General features: G+C 45.5%; 1 protein-coding gene across 4 annotated transcripts; it reads right to left on the reverse strand.

Moving 5' to 3' along the window:
- Positions 1–571: 571 nt before the first annotated feature.
- TRIM59 (tripartite motif containing 59) lies at positions 572–20,843 on the reverse strand. Of its 4 annotated transcripts, XM_066620527.1 has the most exons (4): positions 14,814–14,898; positions 13,569–13,653; positions 13,309–13,381; positions 572–3,611 (listed from the first exon to the last, which is right to left on the reverse strand). In XM_066620527.1, exons 2-4 carry the CDS (start codon positions 13,622–13,624, stop codon positions 2,385–2,387), a joined length of 1,356 nt encoding a protein of 451 aa, XP_066476624.1. In that variant the 5' UTR covers positions 13,625–13,653; positions 14,814–14,898; the 3' UTR covers positions 572–2,384. The 4 variants fall into 4 exon arrangements, with proteins under 4 accessions (XP_066476624.1, XP_066476627.1, XP_066476625.1 ...); XM_066620530.1 differs by lacking the exons at positions 13,569–13,653; positions 14,814–14,898 and adding an exon at positions 20,795–20,843 and having other exon boundaries at positions 13,309–13,373; XM_066620528.1 differs by lacking the exon at positions 13,569–13,653.
- Positions 20,844–22,406: the final 1,563 nt, after the last annotated feature.

The raw sequence follows: 22,406 nt of genomic DNA on the forward strand, positions 1-22,406 counted from the left end.
TTATTACACCATTCTCAGCTATCCCTTCTGCTTCACTTATCAAGCCAGATGATGAATTTTGCAGAAATTGAGCTCTCTGAATAATTGCATCTTTTTGTTCTATCCTAACAAATGTTACTAGACAGGGGTTTTGCATTTTTCCCCCTCTAGTTCTTAGACAGTGCAAAACTGTTTACTCCTTCCTGCCAGTTGAAAGACAAGCCCCTGCCCCTCCCCCTTTCTGGAGGCTGGAATAGTTATCACTGCATATTACTTATAACCCATTATTCACTAAAACCTTCTCCTGCTTCTTTGGCAACTTGCACCTTCTTCTGGGAAAAAAATCTGTTGCCTAATTGCAGCTTACACTTGTTTGGATTGTAGTCACATGTCTGAAGAAGCCCCAGCTTTATAGACTATCCAGTTTCCCCACATTCATTTCCAAAATGAATAAACAAGCATACAAGATATTTCACAATCCCAACCTGGGAAATATGGCCTTTGTGAATACAGCAGACCATTCATGAGACTAAAGACAGAAGCGTTGGTTTTCTTTTTATTAAAATACTTTCAACAGCTGTAATAAGGGCAAATAAAATCATTGCCACCACATAGGTTAGCTGAAATGAAGAATAAAATATTGAGTACCTGAGAAGTACAAATTTTGAATTTCTAAAAACTGAGAAAGTTACTTTCCTTTACTAATTTATGATCTAGAATTATAAAGTTCAATACACTAGGATGGTTCTCAAACTTTGAGGGAGGTTTACTCCCTCAATAAGTTTTCGCCAGGGAGGGGCAAGGGCAGGGAATCAATTTCCAGGATCTTGTCCCTAAGGAAGGCAAAGGGGGACTGCTTGCACTAACTATAACATTTATATAGTTAGAGCTGCAGGAGGTGTGGGGAGTCCTGTGCAGCCCTCCAGAGACATCACAAAGCACCTCCTGGAAACCGAAAGTGCTTTGTGATGTCTCCATTTGAACCTTCCAAGCCTCAGGAGCCCTGTGGAGGCTGCACAGGACTCCCCACACCTCCTGCAGCATCTAGCAGTCCTAGCTACGTAAATGTAAGTACAGACACCCCCCCCTTCACCCCTCCCTTAGGGATGCAATCCTGGGGATCACTTCCCCACCCCTTAAAGGGGCAGGGGCAACTCATGAACTAGCAGGTCACAGCCCACCAGTTTGACAACCACTGTACTAGAATAAAGACCCCTAAATCTTAACAGATGAAAGGCCTCCATCACACACATCACAAGGCAGCCAAATGAAATCAAAATCCCAGAGGCTGCTTTATTTGAAAAGCTGCTCACCACATAGGTATCACCAGATTGTTTGAAATCTAAACTTGTGTGGCCACCTGCCAGCTATACTATACATGGTAGTCTCTATCCAGCTGTTGTAAACTGGGTCTATAAGACCAACTGGAAAACTGGGCAAAGATTACACATTTATTCCAATACAAGCCTGTACTTTGAATGCAGTACTCTACAAACCATTTTTCCTATTCTGCGCAGCAACAGTTGTGCATATAGCCACCTCTTAGCACAGAATGAAAGGAAGTTATTTTCAAACCCTTTTCACTTAATGCCTGTTACAATTTCATAAAACACCACAGAGCCAATATTAAAGAACTACTTCAGATGGAATTATTGAAATCAGTAGTGTCAATTTCTGCATCTAATGTACATCTGGTTTGTATTGAACACTTCTGGAATTGAGCAGCTGCAGCTAAGGATGACAAACTCATACTGGTTAAAACTTATACAGGTGTAACATTTCAATTAGACCTACAGTGGCCCAATACCCCAGAAGTTAGTTACAAGCATTTTTGCTGTTGCTGCCAGTTAATGTCCTCTCCCCAAACTCAAAAAGTGAAGTGTATACCTGTGTGGCCTACCTGCCAATACCCAACGTGCTTCTTACAAAAGTACTGAAAACATCTCACTTCTAAGCTTCGAAGCAAAAACTTTCAGGACCTTTGAAATGGTCAAGTTGCAACCCTTAGCAGTAAATGGTTAGAACTACAGTGTAAAAAAGCTTCATCAGTCTATACTTCTGCCAAGAGAGAGAAACGTTGCCTACATAACTTCTAGCTTGATAAACAAATCTATTGTGAACACAAAAACATTGAATTAAAGTGATCCAACACATTTTAAACCAGAAAACAGCTATTTAAAATTCTGCATTGCTTTCTGCAAATATGCTTAATACAGTCATTAAAATACCCATGACTACAATTCTGACTGTAGTTTTTGATGAGAGGCAAGATGTTAAAAACCAACATTTCCAGTTCATAAACTACTCACTATTTGAAAGTTCCAGATTTACCGCCCCTTATTTTCCATATAATTAAGTTTCAACTTTATTCTGGAATCTTTAGCACAAACTGCCCCTAGAAATATTCATGTAGAAGGAGAAACCACTCTACACAAATATTCAAGGAAAATATCAGAGGTGTGCCATAGCGATTCCATCATAATCACCAATTTGTTACTTAAATCTAGATGAACTCTCTGCAAACCATCCAGTACACAGGGGAAGGCAACTTCATTTATGAAGGACAATAAGTGTTGATTAAAGAAAGCAACTACTGCCACTATCAAAAGAATGAGCAAAATTGAGAGCGGGCTTAAGGACCAGAATTTTTTAGATTGTTTGTTCTCCTTTTCAGGGTCATGGCTGCATAGTTTTCCTTTGGAAATCAGTTTTATTTTTGAAGTAAGAATCTTGTTGATCTGGTTTATTTCAGTTTTGGGCCAGGCCTCCTTGATCACCTGCCCTATTCGAGGGTGAATTTCAAACTGCTTAATATTAGGCAATGGTTTCTGCTTCAAAGCTTTAACACGCTGGCGCATATCCTCAACCTTCTCTAGAAAAAGAAGGGGGGACTCTTCTTCCTGAATGGCTGTATTCAGCGACATTAACTCAAGTTGCTCTTCTCGTATTACTTTCATTTTTTCAATAAGAGGATCATATTCTGCTGCAATCTGCATCTTGACTTCATCCAAAACTGCAAGCAAAGCTTGTTTTTTATGATCTAGTGCATCATTGAGTCGCTTAAAATATTGCAACAGGGTTTCCTTATCCTCCCGAACAATATCTTCACACTGAGCTTTCAGTTTCTCCAAATTTTCAATAAGTAAACATACTTCACTCCAGTGTTTATCAGTCAACTGCTCAAGGAGCTTCTTAGGAGTTTCCTTTTCTTTTAAATAGGCACTTTGAAGGTCATCTATAGGATGGCCATGATGTTTTCCTATTGTAAGACAATGGCCACAAACTAGTTTTCTGTCTAAAAGGCAGTAAACATTTAGTGGCTGTCTATAATGTTCATTACATGTAGCAACATCTGGGTGATCTTCTTGCCGATACTTTTCAATGATAGCTTTTAATGCAAAGTTCACAGGCAACGAGTCTGTACCAGATGGTGGAATTTCAACAATACTTCTACAGTTGGGACACTTTAGAGGAAGCCTTAAGGGTCTCCATATGGAAAAGTTGCTTGACAACTGAAGAACACTTTCCAAACAATTTCTACAAAATGTATGTGAGCATGGCAATACACGAGGATCATCAAAAATACTATAGCAAATGGAACAAGTGAGTTCCTCTTCAAAATGATGCATTTCCTGAAAATAAGAAAAGGAAGAATTAAGGTATCTTTATTAGTCCATTTAATAAACATTATACTTAAACTGCAATTCTATACACACTTAACATGGGAGTATGTCCCTACTTCCTACTTCTGTGTAAACATGCATAAGCTTGCACTATTATAGCATAATCCTAAACGGATTTACTAAGAAGCAAGGTCCATTTAATTCAATGAGGCTTGCTCCACAATAGGTGCGATTAGGAGGTAAGTTTCAATTACATGTCTATGTTAAACTTTTGACGCCAGGTTTTTGTTTTTTAAATCCAAAAGCTACTGTCTCGTAATAACTTCATCTTAACCAATCAAAGAACACAAAGCTGTGAGCAGCAAGTTTTGAGTTTCCCCAAAGCAGGATATTAACAAGATGAAAAAGGGGAGCTTGAGGGATAAGGACCTTGGCATGTTGCATGAGCTCAGATATTTGCAGTTTGAAGAGTCCTAAAATGAAATACAAGAAGAGTTATACAGACTTGTCTCAAAGTGTGCTAAACACTGGTTTCAAAAAGTATGTTTGGAAGGGAAACATTAGTAGTCATCCTCCCATGTTTAGAAAACAAACTCTGCCAGATCAACATGGCTATCCACAATGATAATATACATAGGGAAATACTATATTTAGGCTGCAATCCTATATACATATTTTTTTTGGAGTAAGTCACCCTGAACAAACTCAGACTTACTTCTGAATAAATAGTGAAATCATATGTATGAAGTTATACCAAGGAGGGATTTTGAAATTGGAGCAAAGTTAACTTCTACCACCTAGAAATGGGATTTTACTTTTGGGGGGAAATGCCCTCCAAAGTGGATTGAACAAGTCTGCTCTTCTGTTTAAGTCAGTGGTTCTCAAACCTTTCCGGGCTGCAGCTCACCTGATCCTTGTGGCCACTGGCCACGGCCCCCCATTACATCACCTCACCTCAGTTACCCCCAAAATTGAGATAAAGGTGTTATAATTATACAATAATAACAAAATAACAATATAACAGTAGTTTAATTGGTTTAAAAACTAGTTTTATTTCCAACAATTATTTCTGAACAACCTTAAACAACACACATTTGATTACACACAAGAAGTCCTAATGAGATGGATGTGCCTGTTTTTCTTTGCACAACTCATCAAATCATGGTGTTATTTTTGAAATTACCACACGCATTTCCCTTTCAATTTTCACTTTTGATCTATATTTTGATTTAATGACAGCAACAGCAGAAAAACCAGCTTAACAGAGATAAGTAGTGGCAAATGAGATTAAAATACGCAGGGCTCTCGTACTTATCTCTGGGTACTCCTCTTTAATTTTGCACCAAAACTCAAGCAGTGATTGAACCTGGAACCTCATTTTCAGTGTCTTGTTTGTTGATATGTCAATGAGTTGTTCCACTTCCTGGTTTGTGCAATGTGGAGGTATCTCAGCACTGAAAGGGTCTCTCACACATTGCACTGGCTCAACTTCATTATCAGGAAAATACTTTTGGAGGTAAATATGCAGTTGGGTCAAATACTGCACAATAACAGTCCTTAGATCCTCCTTTAATACCATCTCATTTTCTTTCAGAAATTGATCCAAAGAAGAGAAACATGTACAGTTGCCATCACTTATGCTAGTTTTCCTGTGAATCAGTTTCTTCTTCAATCCACCAACTTTATCCGAAAGCTGCAAAATGTTGGTATTGCAGCCTTGCAAGGACTTGTTCAATATATTTAGTTTTTCAAAAATATCACAGCCAGTTGTGCTATAAAATCTGGATCAATAAACTTGTCAGCCAAACACTGTTCCTCCTCATGCAGATATTTCGTTCCTCAGCTCATACACTCTATCCAGGGAGTTACCAAGAGATAGCCAGCGAGAACTGCTGTAAAACAAGAGGCATGAGTGTTCAGCACCCATGTCTTCACACATCTTTGCAAAAAATCTTGCTTTCACTGGTCTTGTTTTAACAAAATTTACAACTGTAATGATGGTTTTCATGATATCATGCAGTTCTCCACTGAGGCTTTCTGCTGCCAGTGCTTCCCTGTATATTATGCAGTGTGTCCACACTGCATGAGGTGCTTTGGATCATAATCGAGCTTGTAGCATCCTGCCATTGAGCAGCCCCCAGCTGTACAAATGCCAACACATTTCTCCCAATCTGATTCTGCACCATAAAATTGTCCACAACCTCAAACGAATCTGCACCAGTAGTTCCTCCTTTTATTTCTTTAAAGAACAAGTCCTCCACAAATTGTTTTTCATTAGCAAACCCAACATAACAAATAAGATGGGTGTCTTTGTTGTTGTCTGTAGCTTCATCCAACTGGTGCACAAACTCCTTGCCTTTTAAAGTACAGATGAGCTGGTTATTAATGTCTTCAGCCATATCCTCTATCCTCTGGCTTATTGTACTGTCAGATAGAGGCACTTTGAGCAGCTGTTTAGCTGCATCTTCACCAACCATGATTGTAACCATGTCCACAGCAGCAGGCAAAACCAGCTCCTCTACAGTAGTGTGGGGTTTCTTGCACTGAGCAACACGGTATGCAACTAAGGTACGCAACTTGTCCCTCAAAACGGCCACGGTGCCAGAAGATTGGAGGATAGCAAATGTCATGCCTATTTTTAAAAAGGGAAAGAGGGGGGACCCGGGAAACTATAGGCCGGTCAGCCTAACATCCATACCGGGTAAGATGGTGGAATGCCTTATCAAAGATAGGATCTCAAAACACATAGACGAACAGGCCTTGCTGAGGGAGAGTCAGCATGGCTTCTGTAAGGGTAAGTCTTGCCTCACCAACCTTATAGAATTCTTTGAAAAGGTCAACAGGCATGTGGATGCGGGAGAACCCGTGGACATTATATATCTGGACTTTCAGAAGGCGTTTGACACGGTCCCTCACCAAAGGCTACTGAAAAAACTCCACAATCAGGGAATTAGAGGACAGGTCCTCTCGTGGATTGAGAACTGGTTGGAGGCCAGGAAGCAGAGAGTGGGTGTCAATGGGCAATTTTCACAATGGAGAGAGGTGAAAAGCGGTGTGCCCCAAGGATCTGTCCTGGGACCGGTGCTTTTCAACCTCTTCATAAATGACCTGGAGACAGGGTTGAGCAGTGAAGTGGTTAAGTTTGCAGACGACACCAAACTTTTCCGAGTGGTAAAGACCAGAAGTGATTGTGAGGAGCTCCAGAAGGATCTCTCCAGACTGGCAGAATGGGCAGCAAAATGGCAGATGCGCTTCAATGTCAGTAAGTGTAAAGTCATGCACATTGGGGCAAAAAATCAAAACTTTAGATATAGGCTGATGGGTTCTGAGCTGTCTGTGACAGATCAGGAGAGAGATCTTGGGGTGGTGGTGGACAGGTCGATGAAAGTGTCGACCCAATGTGCAGTGGCAGTGAAGAAGGCCAATTCTATGCTTGGGATCATTAGGAAGGGTATTGAGAACAAAACGGCTAGTACTATAATGCCGTTGTACAAATCTATGGTAAGGCCGCACCTGGAGTATTGTGTCCAGTTCTGGTCGCCGCATCTCAAAAAAGACATAGTGGAACTGGAGAAGGTGCAAAAGAGAGCGACTAAGATGATTACGGGGCTGGGGCACCTTCCTTACGAGGAAAGGCTATGGCGTTTGGGCCTCTTCAGCCTAGAAAAGAGACGCCTGAGGGGGGACATGATTGAGACATACAAAATTATGCAGGGAATGGACAGAGTGGATAGGGAGATGCTCTTTACACTCTCACATAATACCAGAACCAGGGGACATCCGCTAAAATTGAGTGTTGGGCGGGTTAGGACAGACAAAAGAAAATATTTCTTTAGTCAGCGTGTGGTCGGTCTGTGGAACTCCTTGCCACAGGATGTGGTGCTGGCATCTAGCCTAGACACCTTTAAAAGGGGATTGGACGAGTTTCTGGAGGAAAAATCCATTATGGGGTACAAGCCATGATGTGTATGCGCAACCTCCTGATTTTAGAAATGGGTTATGTCAGAAGGCCAGATGTAGGGGAGGGCACCAGGACGAGGTCTCTTGTTATCTGGTGTGCTCCCTGGGGCATTTGGTGGGCCGCTGTGAGATACAGGAAGCTGGACTAGATGGGCCTATGGCCTGATCCAGTGGGGCTGTTCTTATGTTCTTATGGTAGGCCACTTTATAGGAAGACAGAAGCGCATCAACATTAATTTTGGCTTTTTTGTGAAAGTGGACTGTTGTTTGGTTTCTTTAAGCTTCCTTAGAAAAAGTCCCTTGGCTTTCCAAGCACACTTGGGTGCAGAGTTTCAATATGACACTTCGGTTTGTTTGGAAGCATTGATTCTGTAGCCAAAATTTTTAGACAGATCACACATTGAGGCCGGTCCTTATTCTGAACCTGCACACATGTGAAGCCATAATCTAGATAGCTGTCACCATACTTCCTGCTCTTAGCTTTTCGTTTCCCACCTACTTTTTCCTCAGAACTTTGGACTTCACTTTGCTGGGATGAAGTTAAACTTGGTGTTAAAAACCTTCTCATTATGTATGTGGAAACTGTTGGAATTTATATGTACTTGTTGAATGTTGTGGAGAGATCCAAACACTGATCCACACAGCTTTGATCTCTCAAAAAGGAAATACAAAAATTTAATTAGATTTAAAAGTAGTGTGCCTGTGCTAAGGAGAAGCAACAGAGAAAGGCTGCTGCTGCCTCTGTGATTTGTAAGCTTGTCTTTTCTCAGAAAACTGGATGAGACTAGATTTTTGGCCAAGAGTTCTCTTCTTATGAACTCACCCTGGTTAACAGCACGACAACCTCTACTGATCTGACACTGAAATGTTCTGTTCACATTTCTCATGAAAACAGGAGCATTTGAGATGGAGGTTTTGCAGGGATGGTGCCAAGGAACCCCCCCCCCCCACACACACACACACATTATTTACTCCTTTACTGGCCAAAGAAGATGAAAAGAATAATAATTGTAACTTAAGAGACTGGAATTCCTCCTGAAATAGCCTCTAGTCAAGTGTGTGGGTGATGGGTGGGTCCCACATCACCCTAAAAGACTCAGGGATAAAAGTGATGAACCTCTGTAGGGGTGAGGTGAGCTTGGCTTGAGGTTTCATGCACAAGCCTTTTTGCATTGCTATGTGCATCCTGTGGCATCTCAGGTGATATAGCATGACAATATTCAAGCAGAAAACCAAATTTTTTAAATCAGAGCAGAGCCCAAACACAAGCTATAGCTACACTGAGTTTTACAACCTCATTCACAAGCTGCAATACTGCACACCTTTCATTGATGTTTCATGGAGGGAGGCTTTGAAGAAATACTGGGGCAAGGCAGAGGAAGGGTGACCCTGTATTACCCAGGGAGCAAAGTGATTCTTTTCTCCCTTCACTGTCTTATGATGCAATCCTATCCTCACTTTCCTGGGAGTAAGGCCCTTAAGTCTACTAGTTGACATGCATTTGATTGAACATTTAGCCTTGCAAAACAGCACTGGAAGGGAAGACAGGCAAGTATCCCTGCACTGAGGGACTCCCTATCTTTCTGTGCTGTGACTAGTTGTATGAGGCTGTGAACGTTGCAAACAGCCATAGCAGAAGTGAATTTTAAAGCACCTGGAAACAAAAAAATAAGAGAAGTGAAATCTGCAGCCAGCACTCTGAGGACTCAATCCTTACCAGGTCTGCTCATAAGTAAGTCCTATTTTTTTCAATGGGGCTTACTCTCAGGAAAGTATGGTTAGGATTGCAGCCTATTAGCAGCACACCTGGAGGGTTTTGGAAAGGGACATTTTTTCTTTCATGTAAGTGGGGGGGGGGGGGAGAAGAAGTGATGAAATTTGCTTGAGGAGGGGAAGACTTTGTTTTGTGTGTATCTGCTAATTGCAAACTGATGCAAACCAAGACCCAGAGACTGTTTAACTGCAATCCTAACCTCACTTTCCTAGGAGTAAGTCCCGTTGAACACAATAGGACTTACTTCTGAGTAGACCTAGCTAGGATTGTGCCTTTTGTCTTATAATAGCAGCAAACATGGGAAGTAACCCCCCCCCCCTCAAAAGGAGGCAGGAGGAAAAAGGGGGGTGGCTGAAAGGGAATGGGAGTTTTTATTTTTAATCAATCTTTGGAGACAAAATCACCAAGAGTGGCTTTTTTTCTTTTTTGAAGAGGGAGGAAAAAGAGAAAGGTGAAGATCCTTGCTTAAACTGACACAGACGCCAAGCCTATGCCTGTCTACTCAGAAGTAAGTCCCATTTGAGTCAATGGGGCTTACTCCCAGGAAAGTGTGGACAGGAATGCAGCCACACAGAGCAAGATTACAACTCACCCCCAAGTAGATGGGGGCTGCTCACACACATACACCCCAACATGCAGATGCCACCCCTTTTCCCGCCCCCCGGGCTAGACGGAGGAATGCAGGCTGGTGCATTTGGACACTAAGAGCAGGCTGGGCTCCCTCCTTCTCCCAGTTTGGCACCTTCCAGGAGGATGACCACAAACAATAAGTGCCTCCCTTCCGACTGGGAAGGAAATCAAAGTGCAGTGCCTGATCAGATACAGCACCTCCTCCACAGCCCAGCCAGCCTTCTCTCAGTTCGGCTTTCTCCTGCTCCAGAGAGGACGAAGCCAGCAAAAATGCTCAATGCAGGCGGCAAGAGCTGAGCATGCTTGCTGGCAGGGCCTCCCTGGAGCACAAGTGAGATTCAGAGCTGTGAGCATTTCCATCCAAGCCTTCTCTAGGGTCAGAGGATGCTGGAGAGGGCTCGGATGGTAAGCACACACAGTGCTGCCTAGCCAGCTTTCTCTAGAGTTGGGCTTCTCTCCTGGTATGGAGAAGGCTCATGCTCGCCAGTCCAGCCTTCTCTGGACTGAGAGGGCGATCCCTGGGTTTCCCCCCCAGTCAGAGAAGGCTTGGTTGGTGAGCACAAGCCTGCTCCTTACCATGAGAGAAACCAGAGAGGACCCACCTGGCAAGCGTGCTCAGCAAGGGACCTTTCTTACTGGCTGGGTCCTCTCCGCAGCAGCAGGAGAGCCCAACCCAGTACTCTCTGACTTCAGGCTTCCTTCCCTGTACAGAGCAGGCTTGTACTTGCCAGCCAAGCTTTCTCTGGACCAAGAGGGAAGCCAGGGACAGTAGTCCTACTCTGCACAGCGCTCAGTGCAGTCGCTGGCCGAGCCTTCTCTAGACGGGAAGAGAAGCCCAAGCGCAAGCAGTGCAGGAGGCTGGAATGGCTGGGCTGGCAACCTCTCTCAGCTAGGGAGGCTCCCCCACCTCCAGCCACCATGTTTCACAGCCCTCCCTGCCTCACTCTGCCCCACCCACCTCATTCTCAGCCGCAGAAATGCAGCAAGTAGGGAGGCAGCACCTGCAGCTGAGCAACCACCTCTCTCCCCAGGATGACTCATGACGCCCCTGGAAGCTAGCCACACCTCCCTACAGAGCCAGGACACACAGATTGAATACCTCAGATTTAAGTATTTATCTTCAGAGAACATGAATATTACATGAATCAATGATCTGCATTACAAAGCATGTACACAAGATTTCTGTGGACATAAATCAGTAGACTGAATGAATTAATGTCCAACTCTATTCTTCACTAGCATCGGCAGAGTGTGAGCCTTGCCAGTGCATGCTGTCGAAAAAGTGCTATAAAGCACTTCATTCCAAAGGACCCCACCCTTGCTCGTTTTGGACACTTGCAAGGACATGCAAGAAAGTATATTATCCACCAACATCTTACACTTCTATTGACAGGTCAGATATTGCTAGCAGAAGCATGGAAAACTGGTCACACACCACCTATAAATATTAATGCTTATGAACAAGTTTACCTCTTAAAAGCATCAAGGAAGGAGAGACTTTTTGAGGAACTGGACTCACTTTCTACAGTGCTGAAATCAACATATACCAAGAGAAATCACAGAGAACGTTTTAGCCTGACAATTATGCATGGAACTTCCATATATGCATGTTGATTACATGATGTCATCTCGTTAGTTAAAAAAAAAATCTACCTGGTGACTGTTAAAGTTCTATAGCCTGACATGTTCAAAATATTATTCTCAAAGTTGTTTCTCCCCACCACTGAAGTTACTTTTCCTAAACAATTTTACTTATTACATCTCTATACCAGCTTTCAGTCCAAGCACCCAAAGGTGTTTGTTACAATAATGGTTTGCATTCTTTAACAACAACAGTATTTATATACCGCTTTTCAACAAAAAGTTCACAAAGCGGTTTACAGAGAAAATCAAATATCTAATGGCTCCCTGTCCCAAAAGGGCTCACAATCTAAAAAGATGCAACACCAGCAGATAGCCACTAGAAAAGACATTGCTGGGGTGAGGTGGGCCAGTTGCTCTCCCCCTGCTAAATAAAAGAGGAGCACCCACTTGAAAAAGTGTAATACTTTGTATTACTTTACAACGTATTATACATGTTTACAGCACTATACAAGGGCTATTCAGAAAATAACCTCTATTTGGCTGTTAAAAAAACAAGAACATTCCAACTTTCATTTGTGTAAACCGGGGTGCCCAAACCCCAGCCCTGGGGCCACTTGTGGCCCTCAAGGCCTCTCAATGCGGCCCTCAGGGAGCCCCCAGTCTCCAATGAGCTTCTGGCCCTCCGGAATTTGTTGGAGCCTGCACTGGCCCAATGCAACTGCTCTGTGTGAGGGCGACTGTTTGACATCTTGCATGAGCTGTGGGACGAGGGCTCCCTCCGCTGCTTGCTGTTTCACGTCTGTGATGCAGTAGCGGCAGCAAAGGAAAGGCCAGCGTTGCTTTGTGCAAGGCCTTTTATAGGCCTTGAGCTACTGCAAGACCTTCATTCATCCATATAAGTTCATCTTTAATATATTCATTTATGTAAACATGTAAATTTATTCAAATTTTAAATGTAAATTAATTCTTCCCCCCCCCCCCGGCCCCTGACACAGTGTCTGAGAGGCAATGTGGCCCTCCTGCCAAAAACTTTGGACACCCCTGGTGTAAACAAAAGGTGTGATTCTTCTCCATGGCAAAGCCCCTGCTCCCACAGCAGCAACTTTCTTGATTAGGGGAGACAAAAGTTCTTCACAGAATACAAGTATTGCCTCAATTCAGGTGGAGATTACATGGAAGTGTAGTGCTGGCATGGTAACTTTTGAGAAGTATTAAATTGTTTTCCTTCATTCTTTTTTTTTTTTAAGCCAAAGGGAGGTTACTTTCCAAATAGCCCTCACACATGCTCCTTGTGCTAAGATTTGTGAAAAAAATACGAATGTAAGGTGAGAGTACATCATATTTTCTTAGTTCAAACATAATAGAATTTTACATTAACACATTAATAGAGACAGTAACACATATTCACATTTAAAGCCTCCAAGTAAATTCCATATTATTATTATTATTATTATTATTAACAGTATTTATATACCGCTTTTCAACTAAAAGTTCACAAAGCGGTTTACAGAGAAAAATCAAATAACTAAATGGCTCCCTGTCCCAAAAGGGCTCACAATCTAAAAAGATGCAAAAGAATACCAGCAGACAGCCACCAGAACAGACACTGCTGGGGTGAGATGGGCCAGTTACTCTCCCCCTGCTAAAAAAGGAGCACCCACGTGAAAAAGTGCCTCTTACCCAATTAGCAGGGGTCTCTATTAGACTCTACATAAGACTCTGAATGAATACACAATACATAAAATGTCCAATACTCACCATGAAATTACAGCAAATTTGTACAATTGGCCCAAGAATCAGGTATATTATAGAAAGAACAGCTTCTATTTCCCTAGACAAGAAGTTGAAGAATTAGACATGAACATTTTCAAGATACTTGAGGCAGCAGATACAAAAAGCCCAGCCCACTTTTGTTGCAGTCAGGATACAGAAAGCCTACAATTACTGTATACAATTCACAGAGAGGTTTATCCTCCCTGACACTAGGTAAAAAAATAAGTATTTAGAGAAAGCTTCACCTTTGCCAGTCAGTTAATTCTGCTAAGGGAGGGGAGAATCCACAACCTTCAGTCATACACAGTAGTTCAAATCACTTATTTCTCTCTGTAAGTAAAAAAGTAATCCTTCCTTATTCACATCATCTGTACTTTCAAGTTCAACGAAGTTTGTTGTTTAAAAAGTGCTACGCAACTATACATAAGCATGTTAAGGACCCTTTACGCAAACTATAACATTACATTGATGAAAATTCATCTTGGATTCCTCCTGTGCAGGCCTTGCCAAAGAAAAGAACTGAGCTGTACAGTGAATTGTGCCTATAGTTAAAAAAAAAAAAAAAAAAGAGGGAGAGAATTCCTTTATCACATAACTCATCTAGGAAGCTTAAAAGTCCAATCATATGCATGTCTACCCAGATGTAAGTGCCATTATAGTCAATGGAGCTTATTCTCAGATAAGCATGGATAGGATTGCAGTCTTACATGAATTATAAGATTCCAGTTTACCAACAGGTGCAACTGTAAACCAAAAAGATATAAACCAGATTAAGTCAACCAATTACCAAATTTAACTCATGATCTATTATATTTCAAGTATTCACAAACTTAGTTTGGTGTAAAAAAAGCCCATAAAATAACAAGAAATGAAGCAACATATCAGGGAAATGCAAAAATCACAGAGCTCTTCAAGAGATGGAAGAGGTTAGTTTCTAGGTCCAGATTTCTGTACAAACATTTTATATTGTAAAACAAAATCTGAAGATCTAAACTCCAGACCTCTAAAGGCTATCATTTTAACCTACTAACTTAACTGATCCTAGTTCCAACTCAAACAGCCTTCAATCCTATACACATTTTCCTGGAAGTAAGCCCCATTAAACACAATGGGACTTACTTTGAGTAGAGGGGCATAGGATTGTGCTGTTAGACTACAATGTATTAGACTATCTGGGACTACACTTACCTGGGAGTAAGCCCCATTGACTACAGTAGAGCTTACTTCTGAGTAGACAGGCATAGGATCGTGCTGTTAGGCTACAACCCTATCCACACTTACCTGGGAGTAAGCGCCAATGACCACAGTGGGGCTACTTCTGAGTAGACAAGACTCCCTGCAACAGCGACCAACCTCCACCCCTCGCCCACTCCTTCCAATGCAACCTGTAGTCACTGACACGTGTGTGCACGTTCACACACGCGTGACCACCCCACCCTTAACAAGCTGAACTTCACCTCACCCATATCCCTTAACAAGCTGAACCTCACCTCGGTGGCTCAGGGAGCGCGAGCCATTCGGAAGCTCCAGCAGCCGCCTTCTGCGGCTTCTACAGCGAGCTGGTTAAACCGTCCGCGCCCTCACCCAATCAGAGCCGCAGGAGCAAAGGAAAGGGAAGCGGCCGGCACTTCTGCAGCGCGCATGTGCCCGAGGGAACCAGGCAGCCTCTCGCGCGAGCCAATCAGGCGCCTCAAAACGTTCAGTTCAAAAGCAAACCGAACCTGGAGGGGGGAAGAGAGTCTGGTGTACGACCGTTGAACGGCTCAGCCAAATCGTTAACGGTTTTCAGTAGTGACGGTTGACCGTTGCTCACCAGTCCCTCTCTCTGCCCCCCCACCAAGAGCTGAGTGCCAGCACCAACTGACAGCCCAAGCCTATGCATGCCACCTCAGAAGTCAGTCCCACTAATGTCAATGGGGCTTACTCCCAGGAAAGTGTGGATAGGATTTGCCTGTAAGGTGGCCCCCCTGCACATGCTTACCCGAGAGTGAGCCCCACTGAATGCAATGGGACTTCCTTCTGAGTAGACATGCCTAGGTTTGGGCTGTGGCACCCCTGTACTTGCTTACCTGAGAGTCAGCCCCATTGAATGCAATGGGACTTCCTTCCGGGTAAACATACACTGTCAGCAGGGGAACCAGATGTCATAAGCACAAAAAGGAGACTCAGGCAGCAGCCTGTGGTCTTGGCCCAGGGCAACACAGGGACCACGGTCACAAGTGGACTTACTTGCCCTGGCACCAAGAGCCTGCCCACAGTGGGGCTCTGGGGTGTGCTGTGCCCTTTGTCAGTATCACCTGGGTATGAACCTGCAGAGGGTTTATGCCAGGGGTGGCAAACTTTCAACTTCAGGGATCCTGCACCTTTAGCAATTGTGTGGAGAGAACTGCAGCAGGTGCAGCTTGTCACCTGTGAGGTAAGAAGCTGAACCTGCTGAAATTCCCCCTTCTACACAATTGTTAAAGGTCCAGGAGCCTTAAAGTAGAAAGTTTGCCCACCCCTGATTTATGTGATCTTGGTTCTGTGCACATGTGACTGTGGTTGGCTCTGTGTAGAGCCACAAGAGCAACACCCCAATTTGCACACACCTTGGAAGTCTGTCACAGTGGTCTGAAAAGTGCAAGCAAAGATCTAGCAGGATCTTGCAAAGTAAGGAAGTAGAGCTGGAAGAAGAGCAGTACTTGCAGTGTCTGCATGCACAATTCTCGATACTTTGCCAAACCACTGCACAAATGCAACTGTACAATTTTTACAGCTCTGGGGACAGTGATGGAGTTGACATATTTTGTATTGTTTTATTTATTTATATCCCACTTTTCTATCCCAGTAAAGGGCACTGGGTAAAGGGCACGCAGTAAAGGGTTCTGCGATACAAGGACATCTGCAAGAGGGATCTGAAGGCCTTAGGGATGGACCTCAACAAGTGGGAAACCCTGGCCTCTGAGCGGCCCGCTTGGAGGCAGGCTGTGCAGCATGGCCTTTCCCAGTTTGAAGAGACACTTTGCCAACAGTCTGAGGCTAAGAGGCAAAGAAGGAAGGCCCATAGCCAGGGAGACAGACCAGGGACAGACTGCACTTGCTCCCGGTGTGGAAGGGATTGTCACTCCCGAATCGGCCTTTTCAGCCACACTAGACGCTGTGCCAGAACCACCTTTCAGAGCGCGATACCATAGTCTTTCAAGACTGAAGGTTGCCAATACTGTAAAAGGGCACTCAAAGTGGCTCACAAATAAAATCATATTAAAAACATAAAATGTATAAATATGTATAATTAAAAACAATAACACAATAAAACTTGGATCCCAAAATTAAAATACATTTTAAAAAAACAAACCATGCCCCCTAATGTCAGCATAAAAAGGCTTTCCTAAATAAAAAGCTCTTAAGCCCCTGCCAAAAGGACTCTAGAGCTGTTCTCAGTTCCAGGAGGAGGGAGTTCCACAGACAGGAACAATTATAAGCAATTCATATTAGTTATTCTCACCATGTACTGTACTAAATATATTGTTGCAGGAGGAAAGATCAAACGGAGCACAGGATAAGCTCAGGGTAACTAAAACTGCTGTGCTTTATAAACAGCTTCTAATGGTACTACTATGAAGATTTCCATAAGTCTTCTCCTGTATAGACCAACATCTTTTGATGAAAGCACACAAGTATGACTCTCGATCTGCTGAAACGCTCTCAAATGGATTATATATATATATATATGTACACTTTATAAGTGTATATGTACACTTATATATATACACTTGTATGTATATATGTACACTTGGGTGTAAACTTGGGTGGACATATATACATACATATATATGTATACACACTTATATATACACTTTCCCAAGTGCCTGTACCTTGGGCCCTTACTCATGAGTAGGACTCCGTTCAATTATCCTCATATTGACTGGGTCAATTTGTGTTCTGGTCACGAAAAGGAGACTGGATTCCTTGATGTGCTAAATGACTGTGCCTTAGAGCAGCTAGTCATGGAGCCCACCAGAGGACAGGTGACTCTGGATTTAATATTGTGCGGCACACAGGACCTGGTTAGAGATGTCAATATTACTGAGCCATTGGGGAACAGTGATTATGCTGCGATCTGTTTCGACGTGCACGTCGGGGGAAGAATACCCCGCATATCTCTCACAAAAACCCTTGACTTCCGACGGGTGGACTTCCCTCAAATGAGGAGGCTGGTTAGAAGGAGATTGAAAGGGAAGGTAAAAAGAGTCCAATCTCTCCAGAGTGCATGGAAGCTGCTTAAAACAACAGTAATAGAGGCCCAGCAGAGGTGTATACCACAAAGAAAGAAGGGTTCCACTAAATCCAGGAGGGTGCCCGCATGGCTAACCAGCCAAGTTAGAGAGGCTGTAAAGGGCAAGGAAGCTTCCTTCCGTAAATGGAAGTCTTGTCGTAATGAGGAGAATAAAAAGGAACATAAACTGTGGCAAAAGAAATGTAAGAAGGTGATACGGGAGGCCAAGAGAGACTATGAGGAACGCATGGCCAGCAACATTAAGGGAATAAAAGCTTCTTCGAATATGTTAGAAGCAGGAAACCTGCCAGAGAAGCAATTGGCCCTCTGGATGGTAAGGGAGGGAAAGAGGAGATAAAAGGAGACTTTGAGATGGCAGAGAAATTAAATGAGTTCTTTGCATCTGTCTTCATGGCAGAAGACTTCAGGCAGATACTGCTGCCCGAAAGGCCCTCCTGACTGAGGAATTAAGTCAAGATAGAGGTTAAAAGAGAAGATGTTTCAGACCTCATTGATAAGTTAAAGATCACTAAGTCACTGCGCCCTGATGGCATCTACCCAAGAGTTATTAAGGAATTGAAGAATGAAGTTGCTGATCTCTTGACTAAGATATGCAACTTGTCCCTCAAAACGGCCACGGTGCCAGAAGATTGGAGGATTATTTTATTGTTTGTTTGTGTGTATGTGTATGTGTGTGTGCTGGATGTTTGTTTGTTGTTCTGTATTTCTGTTATCTATGCCAATAAAGGTCTTATGTATGTATGTATGATTGTAAGATAGCAAATGTCATGCCTATCTTTAAAAATGGAAAGAGGGGGGACCCGGGAAACTATAGGCCGGTCAGCCTAACATCTATACCGGGTAAGATGGTGGAATGCCTCATCAAAGATAGGATCTCAAAACACATAGACGAACAGGCCTTGCTGAGGGAGAATCAGCATGGCTTCTGTAAGGGTAAGTCTTGCCTCACAAACCTTTTAGAATTCTTTGAAAAGGTCAACAGGCATGTGGATGCAGGAGAACCTGTAGACATTATATATCTGGACTTTCAGAAGGCGTTCGACACAGTCCCTCACCAAAGTCTACTGAAAAAACTCCACAGTCAGGGAATTAGAGGACAGGTCTTCTCCTGGACTGAGAACTGGTTGAAGGCCAGGAAACAGAGAGTGGGTGTCAATGGGCAATTTTCACAATGGATAGAAGTGAAAAGCCGTATGCCCCAAGGATCTGTCCTGGGACCGGTGCTTTTCAACCTCTTCATAAATGACCTGGAGACAGCGCTGAGCAGTGAGGCAGCTAAGTTTGCAGACGACACCAAACTTTTCCAAGTGGTGAAGACCAGAAGTGATTGTGAGGAGCTCCAGAAGGATCTCTCCAGACTGGCAGAATGGGCAGCAAAATGGCAGATGCGTTTCAATGTAAGTAAGTGTACGGTCATGCACATTGGGGCAAAAAATCAAAACTTTAGATATAGGCTGATGGGTTCCGAGCTGTCTGTGACAGATCAGGAGAGAGATCTTGGGGTGGTGGTGGACAGGTCGATGAAAGTGTCGACTCAATGTGCGGTGGCAGTAAAGAAGGCCAATTCTATGCTTGGGATCATTAGAAAAGGTACTGAGAACAAAATGGCTAATATCATAATGCCGTTGTACAAATCTATGGTAAGGCCACACCTGGAGTATTGTGTCCAGTTCTGGTTACCGCATCTCAAGAAAGACATAGTGGAAATGGAAAAGGTGCAAAAGAGAGCAACTAAGATGATTACTGGGATGGGGCACCTTCCTTATGAGGAAAGGCTATGGCGTTTGGGCCTCTTCAGCCTAGAAAAGAGGCGCCTGAGGGGGGACATGATTAAGACATACAAAATTATGCAGGGGATGGACAGAGTGGATAGAGAGATGCTCTTTACACTCTCTCATAACACCAGAACCAGGGGACATTCGCTAAAATTGAGTGTTGGGAGAGTTAGAACAGACAAAAGAAAATATTTCTTTAATCAGCGTGTGGTTGGTCTGTGGAACTCCTTGCCACAGGATGTGGTGACGGCATCTGGCCTGGGGGATTGGAGAAGTTTCTGGAGGAAAAATCCATTACGCGGTACAAGCCATGATGTGTATGCACAACCTCCTGATTTTAGAAATGGGCTATGTCAGAAGGCCAGATGCAAGGGAGGGCACCAGGATGAGGTCTCTTGTTATCTGGTTTGCTCCCTGGGGCATTTGGTGGGCTGCTGTGAGATACAGGAAGCTGGAATAGATGGGCCTATGGCCTGATCCAGTGGGGCTGTTCCTATGTTCATTGAACTGAACAGTTCCCCAAAGCAGGGGTCTGGCCCCACTGGTGGATTGTGAACTGCTGAGCAGAGCTTCTGAAGTAAACACAGGCGATGGCAAGATCAGATAACTCACTGCCTCAACACCTGATGCTATTCAAAAATCAGGTAGCTGCTAATGACTCTTCAAACAGCTTAGCTCCTGGAGTATGCAAGACAGCTGCTAATTGCCCTGCAAAAGAGCTCAGGAGCAAGTTCTTTGCCAAACAATTATCGCGATCATCTTGCAAACTGTAAGCACGAACTGCCCTACACAAATCTCATCTTCCGCCGTCTGCAAGGAGCTAAGCTTGATGGTGTCACTTCTGGCGCGTCCTGAGAGACTCTCCCTCTGAAAAGTGGGTCCTGGTGCAAAAACGTTTAAGAACCACTTGGACTCAGCCATGTAACTTCCTGGGTCAGCCACTCTCTCTCACCCTCGCCTACCTCACAGGACTGTTGTGAGGAAGAAGGGAGGGGAGGAACTGTGCACATCACCACTCCTGAGCTCTTGGAGAAAGGGGCGGCGTCACTGACTGCATGGACGGGCCAGCGCTGGCGAGAACACTCCTCGTACTGCCGCCTGCGGTCGGCTCCCGCCATCGCTTGCTCGCCCTCCAGTTGTCGCTTTCGGCCCACCCTAGCGACACTTTCCCGAGCGAGCCCCGCTGCCTCTAGCGGGACTGCTTCTCAGTAGACGTGCCTGAGGCGCTCTGTGTCGCAGGCAGGACCCCGCCCGCTCTGCTGCCCCTCCCTCGAGTGGAGGCGCCTGAGGAGAGGCGGGAAGCGCCGCCATGGAGCGCGAGCCGCCGGCGCGGCGGAGCCAGACCCGGCGCGAGGGCAGCCTGGCGGCGGCGCTGCTACAGAGCATGGCGCTGGCGGTGACGGGCACGGCGGGCGCCTACCCGAGCTGGGTGCTGGTGAAGGGCGGGAAGCGCGACGTGGTGCTGGGCGCGTCGTGGGCCGTGACGCGCATAAACCCGGCGCCCGGCTCGCCCCTGCTGGGCAGCGCGGGCGGGCCGGTGATGTTCGCCATCGCCTACTGCTGCCTGCTGAGCGCGGCCACCGGCTCGCTGGCGCTGACGCTGGACTTCCTGGGGAGGCGGCAGGGGCGCGGCTGGGCGCCGCTGCTGCACGGGGCCACGGCCGTGCTGATCGCGTCGGCGGCGGCCTGTGGCTCCTGCCTACTGGCGCTGGTGCGCGGCCGCGTGCGCTCGGAGCCCGCGCTGGCGCCGCTGGGGCTCTCCACCAGCCCCGGCCAGAGCCTCTTCCTGTCCTTCCTGGCCTGCGCGCTCGCCGCCGCCGCCACCGGCCTCAGCTGCTCGTCCCCGGCTCACGCGCAGCCGGCGCGCTCCTCCTGGGACCTGGGCCGGGCTGCGCTGAGTCGGAGGTCGTGGCGGACCGAGCCAAAGGAGCCGCCCTCGCGCACGCCCTCGCTGGAGAGCGTCATGTGGCAGGAGGGCCGCCTCTCCTCCTTCCTGCTCCACGCGCCCCTCGACGACGACGACGACGACGACCTGCTCGCGCCGCGCTGCTTCGACTACGCGCAGCAGCCCCGCGCCCCCGCCTCGCACCACGGCCTGCTGCAGGACCTGGCCCCCCCGCACGACGACAGTCCGGGGGCGTGGGGCTCTGTGGACAGCCGCGTCACTCTGCAGGCGCCCGCGCCCTCCGTCCTGGACTGTCAGCTGCCGCCGCAGGGCGCCACCACATCTTCCCTGCGGGACGGGCCCTGGCTGCACGAGGAGGTGCGGGGCGAGCCGCCTGCCCCGACCCGGCGGCAGAGTCTCACGTGGACGGAGGCCGCCGCCAGGGGGACACCGTCGGGATCCGAGCCCCGCAACCCCGCCGAGGGGACCTGGGCGGGGAGGCAGGTGATGCTTTGGCCGGAGGAGGACGACGCACAGGACTGACGGAGAAGATGCACAGCTCTGACCACGCGCCCCCACAGAAGACTGCACAGATCTGAACACTGCAAAGATCTCGCACCCCAAAGATGCAGAGAACACACAGAAGAGGATGCAGATTGAACACACCCCCAAGAAGATGCAAAGACCAAAACACACACACACACACACACACACACACTGAAGGTAGAGCAAGGATCTGAACACGCACAGACTAAAGGCAGTCAGCACATGGAGCAGGCCTAGATATCTTTGGGAAGGTGTTGCAAATCTGAGCTCCCACCTCTTACTTTTCTGGGGAAATTGAACAGCATGGCCCTGAGGTCTTGGGAGAAACTGTCTGGTTTTTGTTTTTGCCTGGGACAGTATCCTATTCCTTGAAGAAAATCCTGATTTTTAAAAAATGCTTCCATACAGGAGCAGAGCTGTAATCAGTCTAGGAAAGGAATACTACATTAACCTTGCTTTGTCTGCCAATCTGTCTCTTAGAAATGATTGTGTTCTTTAACTCAAGTGCCAACATTTACCTTGATACTTAGGGATGCTTTACTGCACAAGTGGAATCTCTTCTCACAAAAAGTCAGTGCTACCTAATTAGAAAGCAGCTTCC

This window comes from Tiliqua scincoides, chromosome 3, assembly GCF_035046505.1.
Source record: "Tiliqua scincoides isolate rTilSci1 chromosome 3, rTilSci1.hap2, whole genome shotgun sequence".
Classification (NCBI taxonomy): domain Eukaryota; kingdom Metazoa; phylum Chordata; class Lepidosauria; order Squamata; family Scincidae; genus Tiliqua; species Tiliqua scincoides.

Excerpts from the sequence above, each read along its gene's own strand:
- TRIM59 (XM_066620527.1), bottom strand. The coding sequence starts at position 13,624 with ATGACTGAAGGTTGTGGATTCTCCCCTCCCTTAGCAGAATTAACTGAC. Across the intron at positions 13,382-13,568 it reads GAATTAACTGACTGGCAAAG|GGAAATAGAAGCTGTTCTTT; the intron begins GTGAAGCTTTCT and ends CTTCTTGTCTAG. Across the intron at positions 3,612-13,308 it reads AAATTTGCTGTAATTTCATG|GAAATGCATCATTTTGAAGA; the intron begins GTGAGTATTGGA and ends TCTTATTTTCAG.